At 35.9% G+C, this 22,700-nt stretch overlaps 1 protein-coding gene across 1 annotated transcript; it reads right to left on the bottom strand.

Moving 5' to 3' along the window:
• Positions 1 to 825: 825 nt before the first annotated feature.
• LOC149527819 (glutamyl-tRNA reductase 2-like) lies at positions 826 to 5,771 on the bottom strand. The gene is made up of 3 exons (XM_089812071.1): positions 5,420 to 5,771; positions 2,653 to 2,894; positions 826 to 2,313 (listed from the first exon to the last, which is right to left on the bottom strand). Exons 1-3 carry the CDS (start codon positions 5,667 to 5,669, stop codon positions 1,183 to 1,185), a joined length of 1,623 nt encoding a protein of 540 aa, XP_089668197.1. The 5' UTR covers positions 5,670 to 5,771; the 3' UTR covers positions 826 to 1,182.
• Positions 5,772 to 22,700: the final 16,929 nt, after the last annotated feature.

Genomic DNA, 22,700 nt, shown 5'->3' with positions numbered 1-22,700 from the left:
GGGAGAGGAGATGTTTCTCAGAAGCCTACAACCCAGACAAAATAGGAGTCATACCTCTGCCGTCATAAATTTGAAAAGAAATAAGATCCCAAGCTCTATACTTGTCACAACACGTCCCTTAAGCTTAGAGACCCGCTTCCTCACCATATTAATGATTTAGGCCATCGACTAATGTATCGTTCATCGAAGAGACAATAAGATCAATCGCAACATCAGAAGCCGTAGCCGTTCCATCCTCTGTTTGTGTGCACTCTGGCACAGCCTCAACATTCACCTCACGTGGCAGCCACCTACCAAGAAAACAAAGCACCCTTTGATTCTTTCCCTGATCTTAGACAGTTATTTCAATTATTAAAGAAAATTTATGAATACCAATCCTGCTGCCATTATAGTTAGACCTCTGGAAATAGTTGTTCTACGGGAGTTCTTGACAGTTCTTAACAATATATATTCCATAAATTCACCTTGCTTTGTTCCCTTGTCAAAATAAAACGCTCTTTTTGTAAGCCCTGCGTCAGAGGGTCTCTCTCCCTAGAACTCAAAGCCACCTTTGCCACATTGAGGCCACCCCAATGTTCAATTCAGAATTGTTGGCTGGGAAGATTGGTTAGCTTTGCCTTGTTAAAAGGGCTTCATAAATATCAAGGCAGGTATCAAATAAAGTTTGAACTTGTCTTATACCAGGAAAATACAATCCCCTGCATTATGCGAAATTTTGGATAACGATGGGCAAACTTGAAGTACTCTGCAATATATTTGCAAGGACATTTGAATAAGCATGTACATCTACCGGGCAATGAACACGAAATTTAATTAAAAGGCATATTTCTGAACGATTATAGATAGATTTTATTACCATAGTGCGTGTGTTTCTTAGAGATATAGGACATCCAGTACAATAATAACAAGGCTTGTCCTTATAAACATAGGCTTCGTATGATTAATCTAATGAATTGATGTCACCGACAACAATTGTTAATTGCTTGCTCTCAATCCACTAAAGGCTTGAAACAGAATCGGCAGCATGACAGAAAACAGTGAAGCATCATGCTTCTTATTAGCTTTCAACCCTATGACTCTGTTGTACACTTCAATAGCGAATTCTTGGAGGGACAAATTAAATACTGAAATCGCTGCCATTGAATAACTGTAAGAATCAAGTCATGCAAAAGAATTAAGTAGTTATTTCTGTGTTTGTTCGACCTTAGCCCTGATTTTCTGCTCCAATACAGAGATTTCTGTTTCAAGGTTAAACATTCGCTCAAGAGCGTGCATATTTTCCAGAGTTTCACTCAATGTTCGGCTATCACTCCCATCACACCTTAGATGCTGCATAGGCCCATGAAGCAATTTGTTGACAATGCCCCTGCTTAGGTCATCCACAAGCTTCCTGTTTTTCTTAGATACATCATCTCCCAATTTCGATAAGCATTTTTCTAGCTCTGCCATCCTTATCCTCTCAGCATATGCTCTCAACTTCTTTATAGTAGGTACCGTCTCCAAAGAATCTCTCCATGCATCGAACTGTCTCAATTCCTCATCAATAATCATTTGAGCTTCCAAAGCCTTCTTCTGCCTCACCTCTTTGTTTGCTTCGACAACTTCTTTGAGGTCATCGACATTATACACTCGGGCCAAATTGACTTCCGAAACACATGTACCCACATTCCTAGGTACAGAAATATCTATGAAAAGTCTAGTCCCTCCCACCTGTCCAGCCACGGGAGGAAGATTTTCAACATGTTCCTTCAAAAACAATGGTGTTTCCGATGCTGTACTTGTGAACACCACATCTGCCTCAGCAGCATTACTAAGCATCTCAGTAAGTGGCTGATAGATAAGTTCTGCCCCACTTAATTCGTCCTGTAAAAGCGAAACTCTTTCCTCAGATCTGTTCACTACAACAACTCTCTTGCACCCTTTTGCAATCAAATGCTTTATCACAAGCTTCCCCATCTTGCCTGCCCCAATGACTAACATTCTAGCAGAAAGAATGCCATCCTTTGGTAGCTTCATAATTGCAAGCTCGACAGCAGCAGAACTCACTGATACAGCACCTGCAGCAATACTGGTTTCTGATCGGACTCGCTTTCCTGCTGTGATTGCATGCTTGAAGAGACCACCAATATTTCTCCCAAACCCCACCACTCCTTGACCTACCTTGTGCACTTGCTTCACTTGTGCAAGGATTTGACCTTCCCCAAGCACCAGTGAGTCAAGACCAGACGAAACTTGGAATAAGTGTTGTGATGCATCATGATCTCGCAACATGAACAGATGCTGCCGAAGATCTCCAAGAGGTATCCCACTTGCCTGCAAATCAAGTTAACATTAAGATCTAAAATTTAAACGTTGGCTACTTCAGAAAAATGAAACTTGGGTGATCAGATCGCAGAAGCAAAAAATTGGAAATCTTAATCATGCAAATAACTTTTTGGAAGTGGCAACTTCTGTTATGGAAAATCTATACGTCCAAAATTGAAACATGTACAAACATGAAAAATATGCTAACACAGACACCTAATAGGACGATTTAAAGTTTCCTCCTGCAAAAGAGCATCTGCGATTTGAAATCCCACAAGTAGACTAAAAAAATTAAGTTGGTAAATTAAAGCATTAAACACTACAAATTTATCAAGAAACGTAAAATACCTTGGACATCCATTCGGTCACTTCTCGAATTCCCCTATGCCAAGACAATGCTACAACATAAATTTCCATCCTATTGCATGTGCTGAGTACTGCTGCCTCTTCAATATGATTCAACGTACAGAGCTCCTCAATTGCACGTGGCCATTCTGCTTCAGGGATAGCCAGCTTTTCACGCATTTCTACAGGTGCTGTATGGACGCTCAGCCCTATTGCTAGAAGGCTACTTCTCTCCTTTGTGTACCCTGCACAGAGAAAAAGGTGCATGGAATCCCATGCTTTTAATTTTAACATTCTATCCACCAAGAACTTATAGAACACTATATAAATAACGCAGGTAATTCAGAAATTCTTTTCTTTATTTACACTCAGCTTGCCGTTGGAAGAAAACACATGACCTACATGACTAGATTATAGTGAGAATTAATATATTCCCAGCAATGGCAATCTGAAACCTGAGACTACTTAGAATTAGCAGCAGTAAAGCTTGGCCAGACAAAAGATGCCTACCAGAAGGAAGGAAAAGTTCCAAAGAGAGGATATTATCTGAATTTCAGAGGCTAGGAAAGAATATGTGCAAAAGTTTGAAAAAAAACCTGTATGAGGAAAAGGGAGACAGCATACTCGTATAATAGTTACTATTAACTTCATCAAAGTTTCCGGACAGGAATGATAGGAGTCGGGAAGACAAGTAGACGGCATTTTTTGGATCATTTTCGTCTATGGGAGGGGGCAGAAGATAAAATTTGAAAAATTTTAATATTTATAAAAACAAAAATTTAATATTTATACATTAATATTGATAAAGTGTTTTTTATATGCATTATAGGCTATAGATCTTTAATACATAATATTTTTGTTGAATGAAAGTTCTTATGAGAGTGAAATAAATTAACAAATGTTAAAACTGTGTCTTATATGCATTATAGGATAATAGGATATAGATCTTTAGTACATAATATTTTGTTCAACTGAAAGTTTCTAGGAGAATCAAATTGATTAATAAATGTTAAAATTCAATTATTTTCATAATTCAATGTCAATAAGTATGTGTCTGAAAAATAGCATATAAATTACAACAGAATATTCAAACACTATAAATTTTACGTTTTATTACAATATGAAAATAGAAAAACAAAAAAAGTCATTTAGGACTAGATGCTATATGAGAGTTATTGGCATGTGAAATCAGTTTTGATTATCCAACATTGATTATAAAGTTGATGACAATTACCTCACATACACCAAATGTGGCCAAAGATGTAAAGACATTCTGGGAATAGCTTGCCATCCTCTTATTTTGAGATATATCTAGGTTTTCCAAATCTCTTGTATTTAAAAACTAATAACAATAATATAGGATGGCCAGGATTGGCCATCCCTGGAACAGCTGAAAAACGTCATAGACATTCCAACCTTAAGTTTTTTGGGACATCCCCAAATTTCCAAAATATGATATTATCTCTCGTAGTTTTCCAAAAATTACCTTTTTTTAATAAGAATAACCAACTATTCCTGACACCCCCACCTGTCCTGAAGATGGCTGCCTCTTTTGTTTTTTCAGACATCCCTAAGTTTCTAAAATGCCCCTGATATTTTTTCAAAAATTAGGATGGTCGGGCGAAATCCCCATACCCACCACATATGTAGATGCATTCCAGATCATCAAAAGAAACCTCAATTCATCATGTAGGATTTTAAATAATATCAGGATTCGAGAAGAGCCTGAAACAAAGAAAACAAATTGGCTAAAAGGAAACTTCGAGATCAATTAAGAGTCCGAAAGTGGGTGACCTTCAACAAATACTAGTGTTTGGCATAGATTCAATATTTGGCTGTACCTCACTGAGGTTTTGTCCCTACTAAACACACCTCCGACAATTTTTTACATATAGAGGATAAAAATATGTTCATGTTCCTTCATATGGGTCAATGGAATTGCAGATTTGGCTTCCTGTAGTTTTATTCTAATCATATGTCGTTACTGAATTGTGTCAAATTAATTTTTCTTTTAGTGACGAACACATTTTTAAATAATTCCCAATTTCTGAATTTTCCTAAAATCCCTAACCTTGACAAACCTTCCCTCTCTGGTGTCTCTACATCGTCGGGAGCATGCTGCTTCCAGAGAAGCTACGGCAGTTTAAACTCTAAGACTATCCTTCAAGCCTTAGGGTATGAACATTTCTATATTTTATCTTCAGGGTATTAAGACTTGTCGAAATTAAAGCGAAAATAACCAGTACCACCTTGATATGACTGTTGTGTTGAATTTGTTTATTTTGATGATCGCGAGCTGGCTAGGCTCAGAGATTAAACACACACCCGCCCTTATAAGGATGGCCAAGTTCAATGCTAAACTGTGGAGAAACTCTGTAGCAGGGAGTGCACGCTTGTAATTAGAGGCCAGGGGATCCAGCATTCTAAGTAAATGTCGAAGGAATCACCTAGCCCTAAAAAGCGGACAGTTTCACTTCAAGAGGGTTTCTTAAAGACGCTCGCAAATTTGCAAAATAGGACGAACAATACTAATCAAGTCAAACAACAACTTGGCACTCAGTTGTCATATTCCATTTTCACTGTCTCAGACATTTCACAAATTCAGAGAGAAGGAGATGTTGAAGGGAATCCCTGCATGAAGAAATTTCCATCAAAAGGAGGGTGCAGGTTGTGGTTTGAAAAACAGGCAATTCAATTTTCAATATTACAAAGCACATTTATTGAGAAGCGTGAAAAATTGGACTTTGGAAGAAGGGAAATCGATGCTTACTGTCCCCGGAAGAGGTCTTGAGCTGCTCCAGAGCGGCAAGGCTAGCGGCCTTGGAGGTGCTAAGATTGAATGGTGGCCCCGGTTGAAATTGGGGATCGTCTGGCTGAGGCTTGGCACTTGCAGCCCTTGGATTGACACAAGCATTCTCTCCTTTTCTGTTCAATCTGTGCTTCAACAACTGGCCATGGCCTGCAAAGGCAAATTCGGTGGTGCCTGCAAATGCGGAGGTCAAACTCGAAGTTGCAGCCATGGCTGTCACAGGGGATCCGAATGGACACCAAGTGTTCGTCAAAATGTGACACAAATGAAAATAGCCCAAACACTCTGATTGGTCAGAGCTGCCACGCTCTATCCACACTTTTATCGGCAGACCTTGAAGATATACCCATCAGATAAGCCGGTCTAATTTGTCTTCGTTTAACTGGCTCATTTTTTCCAATGATATTTTGTTTTAGATGTGGTGAAAGAAGGGATAAAATATTGGGGTACACCAAATCCACCAGTTTCTCAAATGGTGCGGGTGCCTGCACGTTTGTCATTTTTGACATGCCTTAGACTTTGACACAAAGTTGTTTCCTTATCTGCCCAAGTGTTGCTCCTCACTCGAATGCAAGCTCCACTTGCTCCAAAGCTTGCTCATTCATTCATTCTATTCTTGGGTTTGCCTTGTACCTCTTCCAAAGAACTTCCCATTGCAAGGAGCCAGTGGATAATAAGATATTGGTACAATTGAGTATTGGATCTTATAAAATTCAGTAGCCATTGTTACAAAATGTTTATCTTTCACAGTTATAATGTTGTTATCAACTTGTCACTATTATAGTCGTTGATATATAATGTGTAATTATGATCACAAGAGATGTATTATGATCAGTTTTTAATGGGGATTAATGAAATAATGGTAACATTTCTTTTATTGGCTAGGAGTTAGCTAATGAAGGTTAGGGTTTTACCAAAATGAAGTTGAGTGCAAATATGATGATAAGGACTCAACCTTGAATATTTTATTGTTATCTTTTTGTGATAAAAACTTGAAGCATTGGTCAATTGCTTCTATTTTGTGACTATTTGTTAGTGTTGCAGTTCTTTCCTTTCTACTATTGCAAGATACTTTGATGATTTCATTTTTCTAGGTTTGGTTTGGCTTGTGTGGATTTGGAATAGAATATCATGGTAGAAAATGGAGGAATGTTTTTTTTGCATCACAAGTGCAACATTCTCATTCCCATGTTGCATTGTAAGTGTGACATTCCCATGTCGCATTACAAGTGTGACATTATCATGTTGCATTGCAAACATCACATGTATAAGATATCATGGCATAACACACTGGTCCACAAAATACAAACTTCAATGCATTACGCACAGTGACATGAGTAGAAGACATCACATATTGTGGGTCAAGTCCTTATAGATAACATACAAGAGGGAAAAGCATCCTCTACCACAAACATCAAACGTAAGTCCACAAAACTATCTTACAAATGCATTGAATAGGATGAGAGTAACACTTACTTTATAACACATTTCACTTGATGGCATGCATTGGCATCCAATGCTTGGGAATACATGCATAAAAGGTAGGTACATGGGGAGGTACAAGGCCTCAACAATTGAATAATTGACTAGCTAATTTCAAACTAAGGAACACATCCAAACATGAAAGAGATTATAAAATGTACAACATTATTTGCAAGAATGGGTGATAGGATACAAAACAAACCATGAGGAACAAAATCAATTTAGAAGGTTTTCTCCAAACATTTAAGAAAGGTCCCATGATTAATGAAATTAAACAATAATTTAGAACAAGATGAGAGCATGCATTTAGGTCTCCAATACATCTAGAGGATTCAAATGTACCTTAAAGGACCAACATATTTGCACTATAGTCCAAAATTGCATTGTAGTCATAGAATGTTTTTTAAAACACATCGTAGATTAAAAAAGAATAAAGGCATTGTAACACCTTGATAGGAAAATGTTGTAGTCATAGAATGTTTTTCTGCTACAATAAATTATTAACTAACCAAAATTATCATGAAATCATTTCCATAATACTCATCTTCTAATTGGATTATTGATTATAACCTTTCACTTAGGTATCTAACTATATGAACATACTTTAAGAATCCTTCCATTACAATTATTCTTTAATTATAAAGATAGTTAATTTTGAACTAACTCCTTTCACTTACCAATCATTCAACATGATCATTTAAACATTATTATGCATTCTTTCTCCTAGGTCCACTATTTACATTTTCTTAACATTCCTACCAATTAGCAATGCATGCATCTCTTATTTAATAATTACTACTTAAATAAATAATTTTTTTCACTATTCATATTTACAATATTTACATTTCCATTTTTTCTTTCACTTAGAACTACTCATTACATTGTTTTTAAATATAATTGCATCAATATGTACATCATCATCCTTCTAGGAGAATTACATCAATAAATATGCATGAGTACAATCATCATGATGACAATTACAAAATGAAGTCTCAAAGCAACAAATGTGAAAGGTACAAGTACAAGATCCATCTGCACAACATGAACTAGATCTCATTAATAAAATACTAACCACGTAGCCACGTGAAACTCATAGTCCCACTCCCTAAGCTAGGAGATCAACATCAAGGCCCTACGTAAGCACAAACAACCAAGGATAGATACCAAGGTAGTAAGTAGTTCCCAAAACAAGGCTTGAAAATAATAGTTAGTCATCAAGCAATTAGGACTACAAAAGGAAAGTACAAAACTAAAGAAAATAAAGAATCTCACTCACAAGTAGGGTGAGTATATCCACATAGCCCTAACTCCTTGGGTTACCCTAGTAGTAGCTATGGACCCCATCCCCCAAGTAGGTACATGCAAAATTGAGCATCTTTTGTGAGGACAAGGTCATAATTCTATTGCATCATCTTAATTGGGCAAGGCATTAATTAATCTTTATTAATGTGTATCCTTAATTCCCAGATTATTTATTAAGGTTCTCACTTGATTAAATAACTCACCAATAGGTTACCTAATTGCCACTTAGGGACCCAACCCCAATCAATTTTCACTCCCCTAATGTACCTAGCCTCTCTAACTCATAAGATAAAAGCGTAAACAAGTCCATGAATGAACCACAAATTATGTTGATTGAATAAACTGAATCTCCTTAATAAATCAAAATATAAGTATGTTGGTATGTTTGTCACTGCACCAAAAGATTGAGCTCTCAATGAATGCCACAAACACCAGACTTGCCCAGATCCATGAGAGGCAGTTAATCCATGTCACAAGCCCCAAAGGAGGTGCTGACCACCAAGTCAACAATCTCCCCCTCAACATCGACTGAGGGTTTTGCACTGATGAAATGAAGGATACCTCCTAAGATTTGAACCCATGACCCAAGCCTCTAATACCAATTGTTGGTATGTTTGTCATTGTGCCAAAAGCTCGAGCTCTCAATGAACATCACAAACACTAGACTTGCTTAGATCTACAAGAGGCAGTTAAGCCATGTCACAAACCCTGAAGGAGGTGCTGACCACCAAGCCAACAAGGTATAGGTTTAGAAATGAATTTATTGCCCCTTATTCCATTGGATAACCCCAAACCCTATTGGAAATTTGACTAAGAGGAGAGTATAGAGATACAATGAGGTTGTCATTTATGGAAAAATATATGCTATATTCACTGAGAAGATTTCAGAGTTATATTCTAGAGGAGATAACTCATAAGATTGTCTAAGTGTAACAAAGAATAACTGCCAACAAAGACACCTTTTTTATTGATGAACTTCATAGAGAGCAAATTGGCATATGCACACTTGAGGGGAGATAGTACAATAGATGAGGATTCAATATCTTAGAGTGCATGTCATAATGATCTGTATGGATAGAGTTATTGAAGTTTTACTAGTCACAATCATGTACATGCATACAAAATAGAGGTAAGGAAATGGTAAATTGTGTCACGGAATTATTTTGGGTCACCAAATAAATTACTTAACTATCATGGGATGACATCCTAGATATTAACCTTAAGCTGGCAAAGATCAATTTTATATTTTGAGAAATGTGTGAAAACTTGAAGACTGACAGGATAAAACAAATGGGTATAAAGGAAAGAGTTTTGGATGTGAAGCTAGATAATAGCTATGTTATTATATTGTAATAATTCTATGATGTGAACTTTATAAAATAGAAAGAAAAAATGATAGTATATGTGAAGTTTTGTGAAGAGATACAAAGGACAAATCACATATTGAAGATATCAAGCGCTATCAAGAGGTTTTTATATCTACACCTTTCGTGTACAAAATATATCATTGTATATGCATGTTTGAGAAATGGGCTCATCTTGCTACTTTTGTAATTGTAATACCAACTCCTGAGAGGGTTGAGGCTTCTAATAAGGCCTTGTCCTCTAATAAGGATATATACACTATACGGATGTAGTAGACTCCTAATAGGGTCAATATATTTATGAGATAATTTTGATTAGTGGATCATTTTGTGGGTACTATCTCCATCGAGGTTTTCCCTTGGCTAGGGTTTCCCTAGTTAAAAAATAATGGTGTTATAAGTTGCATTTTTTTTTTTTTTAGTTTGATTACATATGCATGTTTAAAGATTGTTGAAGATATCCATAGTTGGGAAATTTTTTGTGAAATACTAATTCAGCCCTTCTAAGTATTTCTTATTTCTAACAATTGATATTAGAGCCAGGTTACTCAAATGAGGCTAACAACTTGAGTAAGATCTCTATGGATATGGATTAGTTACAAAAGAACCTAAAACAAACTCTTGAGCAACTTGATGTAACCACTAAAGAAAGAGACGTGATGAAGATCAAGCTTAGAGATGCAGAAGATTACATTTAGAAATTGAAAGAGAATATTGAATCAATGAAATCCAAGAAGAAAGACTCACATGATCAGATCAAGGATGGTGATGTAGTTTCTAAGCTAAAGAAGGGGAATGAGATTCTAAAGCATGATCTTGAAATTACCAATCTTAAGATGAGTTTGATGGAAGATGAGAAGAAGAAGTCAATTAGATTTGGGATCTGAGAATGCATATCTAAAATCCAAACTTACCAAGGTGACATCTGAACTTGAAACTAAAAAGTTTCAATATATAGAATTTGTGAAGTACAACACTATTGTGAAAGGAGAACTTACACAAAAAAAGAAAAATCTTGAGAAGTTATATACCAACACTAAAAAGATTGATGAGCAAATAATAGCACAAAGACCTAAAGATGATATGACTAGTATTGGATACTATGAAGGAGAATCATCTAAGAAATCTGAAGTTACTAAGGAGTGAACTTTGGACATATTGCTAGAGATTGTAGATTGCAAATTAGTCAATCAATACCTAGATATGGAAATAATGTAATAGCTTGTTACAATTGCAAAAACCTTGGGAATACATTAATATTTTGCAGATTTAATGGTTTTGGGAACAATATGAGGTCAAACAACATGAGATCACAGAATACAATGATACTTAACTATAGAAGAAATGCAAGGAACAATATGAGAATGAATAATGGCATCAATGAAAGACAACAAGATAATTTGAAAGAGTGTGTAGATAACCTCTATGAAACATTTGTTAAGGAAAAAGACACCTACAAGAGCACAAATATGGGTAGAAAAGATGTGGTGCAGGAGAACCATACTCAACCAATCAAGAAATGCAGACTATGAAGACTACAAGGACATCCAATAGAAATCAAGAGAATGGAATATATCATCAAGGCCAACAAGTCAATTGGAAGATCCTAGCATCTATTATGGGCTTCAAATAGTGCAATATTGTGGTAAACTTGTAATGTCTTCAATGGATCCATTTTATGTTTGTAATATCCTTGTAGGGATCAATAGTTTGATTGTAATGGACTAATAATGTCCAATTATCAGGTAATGTTTGGAGAAGTATAGAATGGGCATGAAATAGGTATAGGTCATTAAGGAACAACTAGGAAGGGGTTAGATATTCAAATAAAGTCTTTTGTTATTTTAAAAATTCAAATATTTGAAGGGTAACGACTAGTTTGGGGAATAAGTGGGAAGCTTTTAATTTGTTATGTTTTTAACATTCAACTCAATGAAAGTTGGTTGAAATTAGTTATTGAATATTTTTTTATAATTTGCAAAGTGTCTCTGTTAGGAGGAATGAAAACTGGTGTAGATAGTGTTAAATTTAGCAATACAACCTTCGGTTAACTCATTTCTTTAGAATTTCAATTTGAATGTTTTGATTTCCACATACAATAAAAGGAGGTTCTTGATCATTATAACACTTAGTGGATGAGTTTCTCATTCTTTTGAATTGATTGTTGTATTAGTTGTTGAGCCCGTGTATTTCTTTTAACTATTTATTGCCACAGTAAAGTTTTAGAGAATTGAAGTAATCGATGAATAGTTTGAAGGCCTTGTATTCATGGGTGACAAATTCTAACATGTAATTTATACTACTAATCGTGCATATGTAGAATTGTATGGGGAACACTGTGATCACATGATAAACTATGGGAGAAGACCGTGGAGTGAATACAAATGAATAACAGTGAGTGATCTGTCCAAGCGAGGGTGAATTTTTATGATGTGGAACATTGTATAATGTTTGTGAGATGGTGAATCATCCACTAATTTGGATTCAAAGGGTGTAGAATAGGGTGATTGAGAAAGCCCTAGATTACAAGGGTTTGGGGACAAATTTGGGAGTTTTGCAATTGCAAGGCACAAGGGTCTAATCCCTCTAAGATTTGAGCATTTGAGGACACAAAATTACACTGTCTAGGAGTTGAGTTCAATAGGATATCATTGGTTGATACTTCCTTTTATAAATCAATCATTTTCATATAGCCAAAATAGAGCATCAGTCTTAGACAGGAACATTGGTCCAAAATAGTCATAACAAAGTCTTTGATATGCGATCATACTTTGGAAAGGTGTTCATGGATGACCTTAGGTTGTAAAGTGCTTTGAGAAAAGACCAAGTTATTGATATTCTAAGTTTTTTGTAGGGCTATTAGGCAAGATAACAGGCCTATGTGACCAATTTGGGAAAACCTTGATAATATGAAGTATGGGAATTGAGTGAGTGTCTCAGAATCTTGAATCCAAGCTAGTGAAAGCTTTGGAAATCAAATCCACCCTATTGAGTATTGTGGGGAAGCCTTGTTAAATCAATTTCTTTAAGTATTTAGGATTGTTGAATAAGCCTTAATGCCCAAACCCCTGAGGTTTACAAATCTCATTGTGTTTTGAAGACCACCACCTTACTCTACTGCATCAAGTGGTATCAGAGTAGGAAAGGTGTTGTGGAAGTTGTAGTGGTCATGTGAAGTTATAGTAGATTCTTGTACCAAGTTGATCAAGCAACTATGGCTAATGGAGAAGATGGAGAATTGCCTACCAGGATGACCAACATGGAGTTGGCAAGGATTGTGAAGGAGCATTTGGATGATAACAAGAAGCTTAAAGAAGCCCTAGATCAAAGAGACAAGGAGAGCCAAGAGAAGGATAGGTTGATGAGAACCATTATGGAGAGGATAGAAGCATTGGAGAATAGGATAAGAGCACTAGGTAGGATGAAGCAGTAGTAGTAGTAGAAGAAGAAGAAGAAGAAACCCAAGCAGAGGAACCAGTAGATCCTAAAGATGCAAGGATGGCTAAATTGGTGAAGGCCATAAAGAGTGGAGATGTAAGGGTAAGGATAGACTTACCTATGTATGGAGGGAAGATGGATGATGAAGAACTAATAGATTGGTTCGGTGCAATTGAAAATTGCTTTGAGTGTGAAGGGATAGAAGAGAAGGACAAAGTGAAGATAGAAAAGTCTAGATTGAAGGGACATGTTTTGTTGTGGTGGGATTCTATCTAGGTAGATAGATGGAGGAATGGTAGACCCAAGATCACATCTTGGTATACTATGGTGGACAAAATGAAGGCACAATTTTTGGTAAAGGATTATAGAGTACAATTGTACAAGAAGATGAGGGATTTTAGGCAAAAGGAGTTGGATGTACAGAAGTATATTGAGGAATTCCACAAGCTTGATATTAGAGTAGATCATGAGGAAGAGATGGAAGAATATATTGCAAGATATATTGTGGGGCTTAGGTTCAACATCTAGGATGAACTTAGTCTTTCTACCCTGAGGTTGGTTGATGAGTGCTATCAGTTAGCCTTAAAGGCTAAAGAGAAGATAAAAAGGAGACAAGAGAAGCAAAGGAGCAATAGAGGTGGATCTTCCATGAGAGGAAGAGGGGGAAGAGGTACTACTAATTCTTAGAATTAGAATGACAAAGAAAAAAAAAAAACATTTTTAGAATCAAGAGGAGGTTATAGAGGTGGAAGAAGTGGAGGAAGTATTCCCAGGAAGATGCTTCAACGACAATGAAGTAGGCCATTGGTCCTTTAGGTGTCCTATATGGTAGGAAGACAAAGGGAGAGATAGAAGAGTGAACTTGGTTGATGAAGAATCAAGAAAAGATCAGTAGAGAGAACCCATTGAAATTCATCCAGAAGAAGGTGAATGTTTGTTGGTAGGAAGGGGACAACAAGTACAAGGAACTAGCATTTTCAAAACCAAATGTTTGATCCAAGTTAAGGTTTTTATTTTATTTGTTGATTTAGGTGCTTCACACAAATTGGTTTCAAAGGAGGTCATTGATAAGTTACATTTGAAAACTTTTCCACACCCTAATCCATATTATGCAACTTGGGTGAGTAGGGATAATAATCTACTTGTGGATGAGTGAGTTATTTTGAATTTTTCAATTGGGCAATATTTTGCTAGTATTTTATGTGATGTAATGGAAATTAGTTGTGGACATGTTATCTTGGGTAGACCTTGGCAATGGTTTAGGAGGACTGTACATGATGGTTTTACAAACACTTATATAGTGCATAAGGGCAGGGTCACCTATAAATTGGTTTCACTTATTGATAATGGAATGAAGAATGTAGTTATGTGCTTTGGCAGAGATCTATTAGTGTAGGATTAGGGCACTCCACATTACAATACCAGTTGGAAATAATATAATAGGTTGAGAATTGAGGCAAGGTAGGACAGTGGACTGTTAGACCCACTCTTTGTGATGATAGGGACAATGAAGTGTCCTATTGGGGATAGGTAGAAGAAACTGAAGTGTTCTATTGGGGATAGGTAGATGAAGATAAACTACTGACAAGATAGAGACAAATGAAATTTATTCAAGAGTATAGAGTACAGTAGTAGGGCACTTCGGGGAAGTGTACCATTCCTAAACATCAGATCACTATGAGCAAATATAGTAGGTACAAGTAAAACAACTCTTGGGGCAAGATTTATTTTCATGGTGGGGAGTATAGTGCAGGACCACCACACTCAACCAATCAAGAAATGTAGACTATGAAGACCACAAGGACATCCAATTAAAATCAAGAGAATGGAATGCATCATGAAGGCCAACAATTCAATTGGAAGATCCTAGCATCTATTATGGGCTTCAAATAGTGCAATATCATGTTAAACTTGTACTGTCTTCAATGGATCCATTTTATGTTTGTAATGTCCACATACAGATCAATAGTTTGATTGTAATGGACTAATGATGTCTAATTATTAGGTAATGTTTGGAGAAGTATAGAATGGGCATGAAATAGGTTTTGGTCATTAAGGAACAACTAGGAAGGGGTTAGATATTCAAATAAAGTCTTTTGTTATTTTAAAAAATTCAAATATTTGAAGGGTAACAACTAGTTTGTGGAATAAGCGAGAAGTTTTTAATTTGTTATTTTTTTAACATTCAACTCAACGAAAGTTGGTTGAAATTAGTTATTGAAGATTTTTGTATAAGTTGCAAAGTGTCTCTATTACGGGGGGAGAGAGGAATGAAAAATGGTGTATACAATGTTAAATTCAGCAATACAACCTTCGATTTGCAATTTGAATCATTTCTTTAGAATTTCAATTTGAGTGCTTTGATTTCCACATACATTAAAAGGAGGTTCTTGATCATTATAGCACTTAGTGGATGAGTTTCTCACTCTTTTGAATTGACTGTTGTATTAGTTGCTGAGCCCATGTATTTCTTTTAACTATTTATAGCCACAGCAAAGTTTTAGAGGATAAAATTCATCCTTGAATAGTTCAAAGGCTTTACATTCATTGGTGATGAATTCTAACATGTAATATATAATATTGACCGTGCATATGCAAAATTGTATGGGGAACAATGTGATCATAGGATAAACTATGGGAGAAGACCGTGGAGTGAATACAAATGAGTAACAATGTGTGATCTGTCTAAGAAAGGGTTAATTTTTATGACATGGAACATTGTCTAATGTTTGTGAGATGGTGAATCATCCACTAATTTGGATTCGAAGGGTGTAGAATCAGGTGATTGAGAAAGCCCTAGATTACAAGGGTTTGGGGACAAATTTGGGGGTTTTGCAGTTGTAAGTAATAGGGGTCTAATCGCTCTAAGATTTGAGCATTTGAGGACACAAACTTACATTGTCCAAGAGTTGAGGTTGATAGGATATTATTGGTTGATACATCCTTTGTTAAATCAATCATTTTCATATAGCCAAAATAGAGCATCAGTCTTAGATAGGAACATTGGTCCAAAATAGTCATAACAAAGTTTTTGATATGTGATTATACTTTGGAAAAGGTGTTCATGGATGACCTTAGGTTGTAAAGTGCTTTAAGAAAAGACAAATTTATTGACATTCTAAGTTTGTTGTAGAGCTATTAGGCAGGATAATAGGCCTATGTGACCAATTTGGGAGAACCTTGATAATATGAAGTATGAGAATTGAGTGAGTGTCTCATAAACTTGAATCCAAGCTAGTGAAAGCTTTGGAAATCAAATCCACCCTATTGAGTATTATGGGGAAGCCTTGTTAAGTCAATTTCTTGAAGTATTCAGGATTGTTGAATAAGCCTTAGTGCCCAAACCCCTAAGGTTTACAATTCTCATTGTGTTTTGAAGACCGCCACCTTACTCTACTACATCAAGATGAAAAATGACTCATCTAAAAATAAACTAAACTCGGTGATAATTGTTGACAAACCTTCATCAATATAAGCAATCTATTTATTATAAGATAAGGGGGAAATGACATTAGTAAATTATTTAACTCCTGATAAGTTGAATCAAGACTTGTGAAGTCTAGAGTAATTTGGTATGGATTAGAGGAAGCTATAGTTAAGTGGGCATGCAATTTATTTTTTCATATGTAAGTTCGCAAAAGGAAAATAGTTCACTAGCAAAGGATAACAATTTTTGAATCATGCATACTTGTGCAATTAATGCATAATCAAATTGAATTGGATTTAATGGATTGAAATGATGGAATGGAAACTACTTCATCAATAAAAGAGTTTAAGAGCCTTAGGAAGTGAATTGGAGAGTGAATTACAAGCAATTTGAAGGATCTTACAAATAATTCTACCATTTTCACGAAGAAAGCCCTAGTTTATGATTTAAAGGTATCTATATCTCATCAAAGTTAAATTTGAGAAGGTTTAATTTGAAAAGAATGGAAGAATCAATGTTGCATTATATTATGGAGGTACCTAGTGTAATCACCTAAAAATGGTCATCTAGACTATTAGCCCCCTTCTCAACATTTTGGCTAAATTAATTTAATCATTTACCTAGACCAAATTGCTAATAATCAATTTATTTGATTATAACCTATAGTTTGACTATGCTATCCTAAGTTCATTATTTGATTAAAAGAACATGTCCCCTTTTAATTAAATAAAAGACCCCATTCTTCTAACCCACTTAAAGTGCACACATAAAGTCCTTTTTCTATTTTACAATTAAAAAAAAGGGCTTTGTGACTTTTGTCTTATATGACAAGTCAACTTATATTCTATTGGTTGATTTGTGTGTGCACATGGATCACTCTTATTTTTGAATTTCACTGTTGATCATCCACCATCTTCATCTTGATCTCCACCGTCCATACATCTTTAAAAGGGAGAGAGCTTTCCCCCTCGATCCATCTTTTGAACATTGTTATGCTGCAGGTTTTCTAACAGGTTTTCTTTGGAGCTTTGTGGAGAACTTCTCTTCCTTGTCTACATTCTCTCATCCATGGCATTTTAGCTTAGATTCATGTTGCATGTTAGTTTAGCTTCTATTTTGCAATAATCTCTCACATAGCTTAATATTTGGATTGTAACACTCTCATTCATATTCTAGCATAGCTGCATTTTGCATTATCATCTTAGCTTAGTTTCCATACTTGCATTGCATTCTTGAGGGATTCCTTGAAGATATTTGCACTCTTGCTCTTGTCTTAAAGAACCTCCCGTTGCATGGTTTACTAGTAAGAAGAGTATCTCTAAGGCTCATCTGAGAGCCTTCTTATTCTTGAAATATATTCTCTTACACTCCGTGGATAGGGAGCTCTAAGCCGGCATCCGAACATTCCAAACTCATGGAATCGTTTGGATAGAAGGGTTTAGAGTGGGACACTTTCGAGTGTACATTTTTGGCGCCCACTGTGGGGCTAATATCAAATTTTCAGCTCCATTTGCTTTCATTTCTTATCTCTAGTTTTTTACAGCAGCATATTGGATCTAATCAAATGCTTTTGTAGAATTATCACTTTGGTTTTAAGGCCAAGCCATAAGTAAATTGGTTTGAAGGCCAAAAACTTAGTTGGTTTAAAGATTTGATCATATCTTTTGAACCGCTTGGAGTTTAGTTCTGAATTTTTTTTTCCTGATTGGGTATATGCTCAAAATGTCTTAGTACTATTTTCAAAGTATTTTGATGTAATTTTCGGGAGTTATGAGTTTTTCTTTATTTTTCATAAAAAGCTGTTTCTGATCGCAAATTAGCGCATTTTTTGAAAAACCTTACATTTTCAGAAATTTTTTTGAATTATAATGGGGGTTCTTTCTTTGTGTTTTGAATTATGAGGTTTTATTAAGGATCAAAAACTCGAGTTGATAAATTTGGCCTGTTTTGACAAAATCGATCTCTAGGGAGCAAATGAAGAGATTTTTTTGAATTTCTTAAATTTTTGGAAAGCTCTCTAATTTTTAGTAGGGGTCTCTTTTTTTCATTTCTGTTTTTGGATCCAAAATCATAGCAAACAAGTCCAATCTTGTTGACTAGGTCAAAATCAAAGAGTAAAAATGAGAGCATTTGTGATTAATTTGCACTTTCTTTGCATGCACTTGGTTGGAAGATAAATTGGATTTTTAAGGAAACTAACCATTTTTTATTGTAGATTTTTATGTTATTTCACACTAACTTTTTTTTCTAACAAGTTGTGATTTCAGGTTGCCATCCTTGTGAAAAAAATTGAAACATTGCATAAAAAGAACGCATGTCAAAGCTTCAAATGCGCAAGGGCTACTAACATTGTTTGCAGGGCTGCCAAAAGCATAAAAACCCAAAATTTCTTACTTTTTTTTTTTTTCATGTGTGGCATTTACTAATTGTTCATTTTTCATAGACACATAAAATTTGTGATTGGAGTCTTTTGGTGATAGGAGAGTATGCTCTTCACCCTTGTGGTGAATCAGAAATCTTGACTTACCATTTGGTTTCAAGAGTAAGAGGCAACTGAATCTTCTTGGTGTGTTTGGGAGAAAATGATTGGAATAGGAGAGTATGCTCTTCACCCTTGTGGTGAACCAGAAATCTTGACTTCCAAAATTTGATCCACTTTGTGTAGTTAGAATCCTTTAGAGGGCCTGCTCTCGGACAACCTAAGAGGAACGACCCAAGTGGGGACAAGCAGATTACTCGGCTCTTCCAACCCACTATAAACTCAAGGCTACCAAGGACACAAAACTTTGGTAGACGTAGTGTTTGTCTTCGCCTAGTGTGATTGCTTATGGGATTTTGATCATAGGGAGATCACTAGGCAAGAATGCTTAAGGTACTCTTGTGATCGCGAGATCGGTTACTCATCGCAAGGTGAGGTGTCCCATAATTGGGAGCAAGAGGAACACTATGAATGGAAGCCCTATCTAAACACCTTAAGTTAGTAACTACCCTTTTTTAGCTGCTCAACTTCTTGGTGCAAGGATTGATCCTAGTGGACTACCCAGATCACCCCAAGATTTACACTCACCATCTGTGTTCCCTTGGTTATGCTTATGGCATTTCCATGACAAAGCCAATATCTCTTGTGGGCAACCACTTGGTGTGAGGCAAAGGAGCATCAAGTGTGGGCCAAGTTGTTGAGTAATGAACCATGACATTTAGGTAGATATTGCTTGATGTGTTCTCGAATGTGCTAGACCTGTGGAAATCTTTGGAACATACACATGATGATAGTTATACGGCTTTCTTTTAAGACCTCACATATGCTTGTATCATGCAAGGTTGCTTTGTCCCTTGCTTGATTGTTTGAAGACTACTCCATGTGTCACTATCTTGCTTGGAAAGAAATTGTTTTTGAACATCAAACTTGCTATGCTATCAACTATTGTCAAACTTTGTCAATGAAGTCAAAACATCAAATGCAAAAAATTTCTTGTGTTGCTTGCTAAGGGGAGTCTCATCATTTGATTTTTATTTTCTATGTCTCTAGCTCTTGAACATGTTTAAAGTGACTTTATGGTCTTGGTGCTCTTGGTCTTTCTATCTTCATGGTCTATGTCCACTTGGTAGTTATATTTTTGTTGAAATGGTTGCCTTGATTTCTTGACTACACTCTTGGGTTGGAGAGTTGTTCACTTGTCACCCTGCTTGCTCTATGTATTTGGCTATTTGGGCATCTTGCCTAGCTATTGACTTGAGTCATTCATGTCGTAAGTTTCTTGGACATATTGTTTGACAAGTCACTTTAATCTCTTTCTAATATCTTGGCAAGTGAACACTCTACCTCCTATAGTTTCAACATCAAGTTATCTTCTAGACTATTTTATGCTTTGCTTTGCATCTAAAACTATGGAATTCAAATCTTGTGCTACCAAACCTTAACCAAATCTAGATGATCATGATATCCTCCATGTCACTAAAGAGTTTCAAGATCTATATTCACAATACAAAGAACTAGAAGAGACAAATGATCTTTCTTACCTTCGTCTCTCTAAGCGCATGATGGAAATGAAGTCTAAACTTGAGAAAAGATTAGAGGAGAAGATTGCATCATTAAATGAATCTTCCTTAAGGTCTTTACATGCATGTGAGTCACCTTCTTTGAGGTCATCCTCTTCTTCTAGGTCTACATGCTCTACTTCAAGACATCAAATGTCTTCATCTTCTAGATCTAAAGACCTCTTTAGAGGACAAGCAAGTGATACCTCCTTTGAGCCTAGGCCAAAATATCATGATAAACCTATCTTTGACCAAGAAAATGATGAAGAAATGAATGCATTATATTCACTTGAGAAACAAAAAGAAGATCCTAGACATGTTACTAATAGAACTTTTGCTCCCTTGGAAGATTCTTATGATGACACTTTGCAAAAACTTCTTGGCAATAAGATCATCATGTTACCTAAGTCTAGCTCATATGGAAACCCATTCTTGGATATCTATTGTGCTTATCATCAACATAATGAGCATAGTACTTTAGATTGCATTGAGCTAAAACATAAAATCCAAGATCTTATTGATAATGGAATTATTGGAAACTCTAGTGACTCATGTGTTGAGGATACTTCTCTTGAGCAAGATTATGTTGATGAACCTATGTCTAGCAGCAGCTCTATTATATCTTCCACTTCTTCCAACACTCATGCATCTCCCAACACTTCAAATCTTTCCAACATGCCTCCATCAAATAAAGAACCTAATGCTTTCCACATTGATTATGTGTATCCTCAAGGGCTATCTCTAAAAGAAACTCAAGCCAACCTTCACTTGGCTGCAAACCTTTTCCATGCTACTAATCCTAAACATCCTCAACCTTCATGCACTGCTATGCCTAATCCAAGCACTACTCCATTCACTCTTCATTCTCCCTTGTCCTTAGAAGTGGCTCCATGTCAAGAGGACTCTCAAAAAGAAAAAGCTATAAATGTCAAGAAAGATCAAGATCAAGCACCCTTTCATCTCTTTCAAAATTTCACCCCTCCATATCCTATATCTTGTCCACCTCCTAAGTATGATGAAGATACCACTTCCATTATCTCCCTTGAGCTTACTAAAAATTATGAGAAAAGTTCTCTTCATATGCTATCCAAGGTTACTTGTCAAGATCAAAGCAAATTCGCATGTTCTACTTCTCCATATCCACTTCAAAATTGTGCTCAAGCTTCAAGTGCTACTATTAAAAATGTTATTCCTATCAAAGGTACTCATGAGTCTATTGATGGCTTTGACCACGTTGCTCACTCTAAAGATGTTGATATCTCTTTTCACTATCCATTTGCATCTCCTAAGTCTATCCTTGGTCCTTATCCATCAAATCTAAAGCCTTCAAACCTTCCATCTATATTGGGACCTTATGTTCCTTCATCTTCTACATTTTCCACTCCTAGCTCATTCCATAGCTCTACTATAATACCTCAAGATCAACAAAAACACTCATCCTTGATGACTTTTCACCCATCTATTCATCTAAACCAGTCATATCATCCTTATTCATCCACAAATCCCAAGTCCTTTGGAAGTGAGAATAAACATAAGAATCCATTGAAAAATAAAGATCACTATGTCCCATCTAATCGACATGTGAATGCTAAGAAGGAGAATGCACAAAAGAGACTGCAAAGGTCCACTATTAAAAAAGCTAAATCAAAGAAAATATGGGTTCCCAAACCCATTATTGAAGAAATGTGTTTTGAAGTATCCAAAGGAAAATCTAAAGCTATATGGATTCCCAAGTCTCTTTTAAAAGACTTGAATATTGAAAATACTTCAAAGTTGACATTCAAGCTTCCAAAGGCTTCCATTCCATCTTCTTCCAAAAATCTTCCTAAAAATATTCCAAAGCCTTCCACTCCACTTTTTTCCAAATCTCTTCTACCACCTCATAGATCTAAACCTCAAGCTACTTCATCCATGACTCCTCCATAATTCCAATACCCTTCAAGGTGTCTGTCAATGTTGATCTTGTCCAATATTTCAACTACCCTCATGAAATCCTCTAAAGCTTACACTTACTTTCTATACATGAACTCTTATCCTCAATATATTCTTCCTACTACCATTTCTCTTTCATCACCCTATCAACATCTTTGAGCATACCTTTCTATGGTCTTGGCTTATCATGACTTATCTTTCCTATAGGAGCACTATCTACATTCAAAAAGCTTGAGCTCTTTCTAAAAATTCAAAAAAA

This window comes from Cupressus sempervirens, unplaced genomic scaffold (assembly GCF_028749045.1).
Source record: "Cupressus sempervirens isolate cs-2001-9-10 unplaced genomic scaffold, ASM2874904v1 CseChr00s100002_03, whole genome shotgun sequence".
NCBI lineage: Eukaryota > Viridiplantae > Streptophyta > Pinopsida > Cupressales > Cupressaceae > Cupressus > Cupressus sempervirens.
The sequence above is the reverse complement of the archived record's forward strand: the minus strand, read 5'-3'. Positions and strand labels throughout refer to the sequence as shown.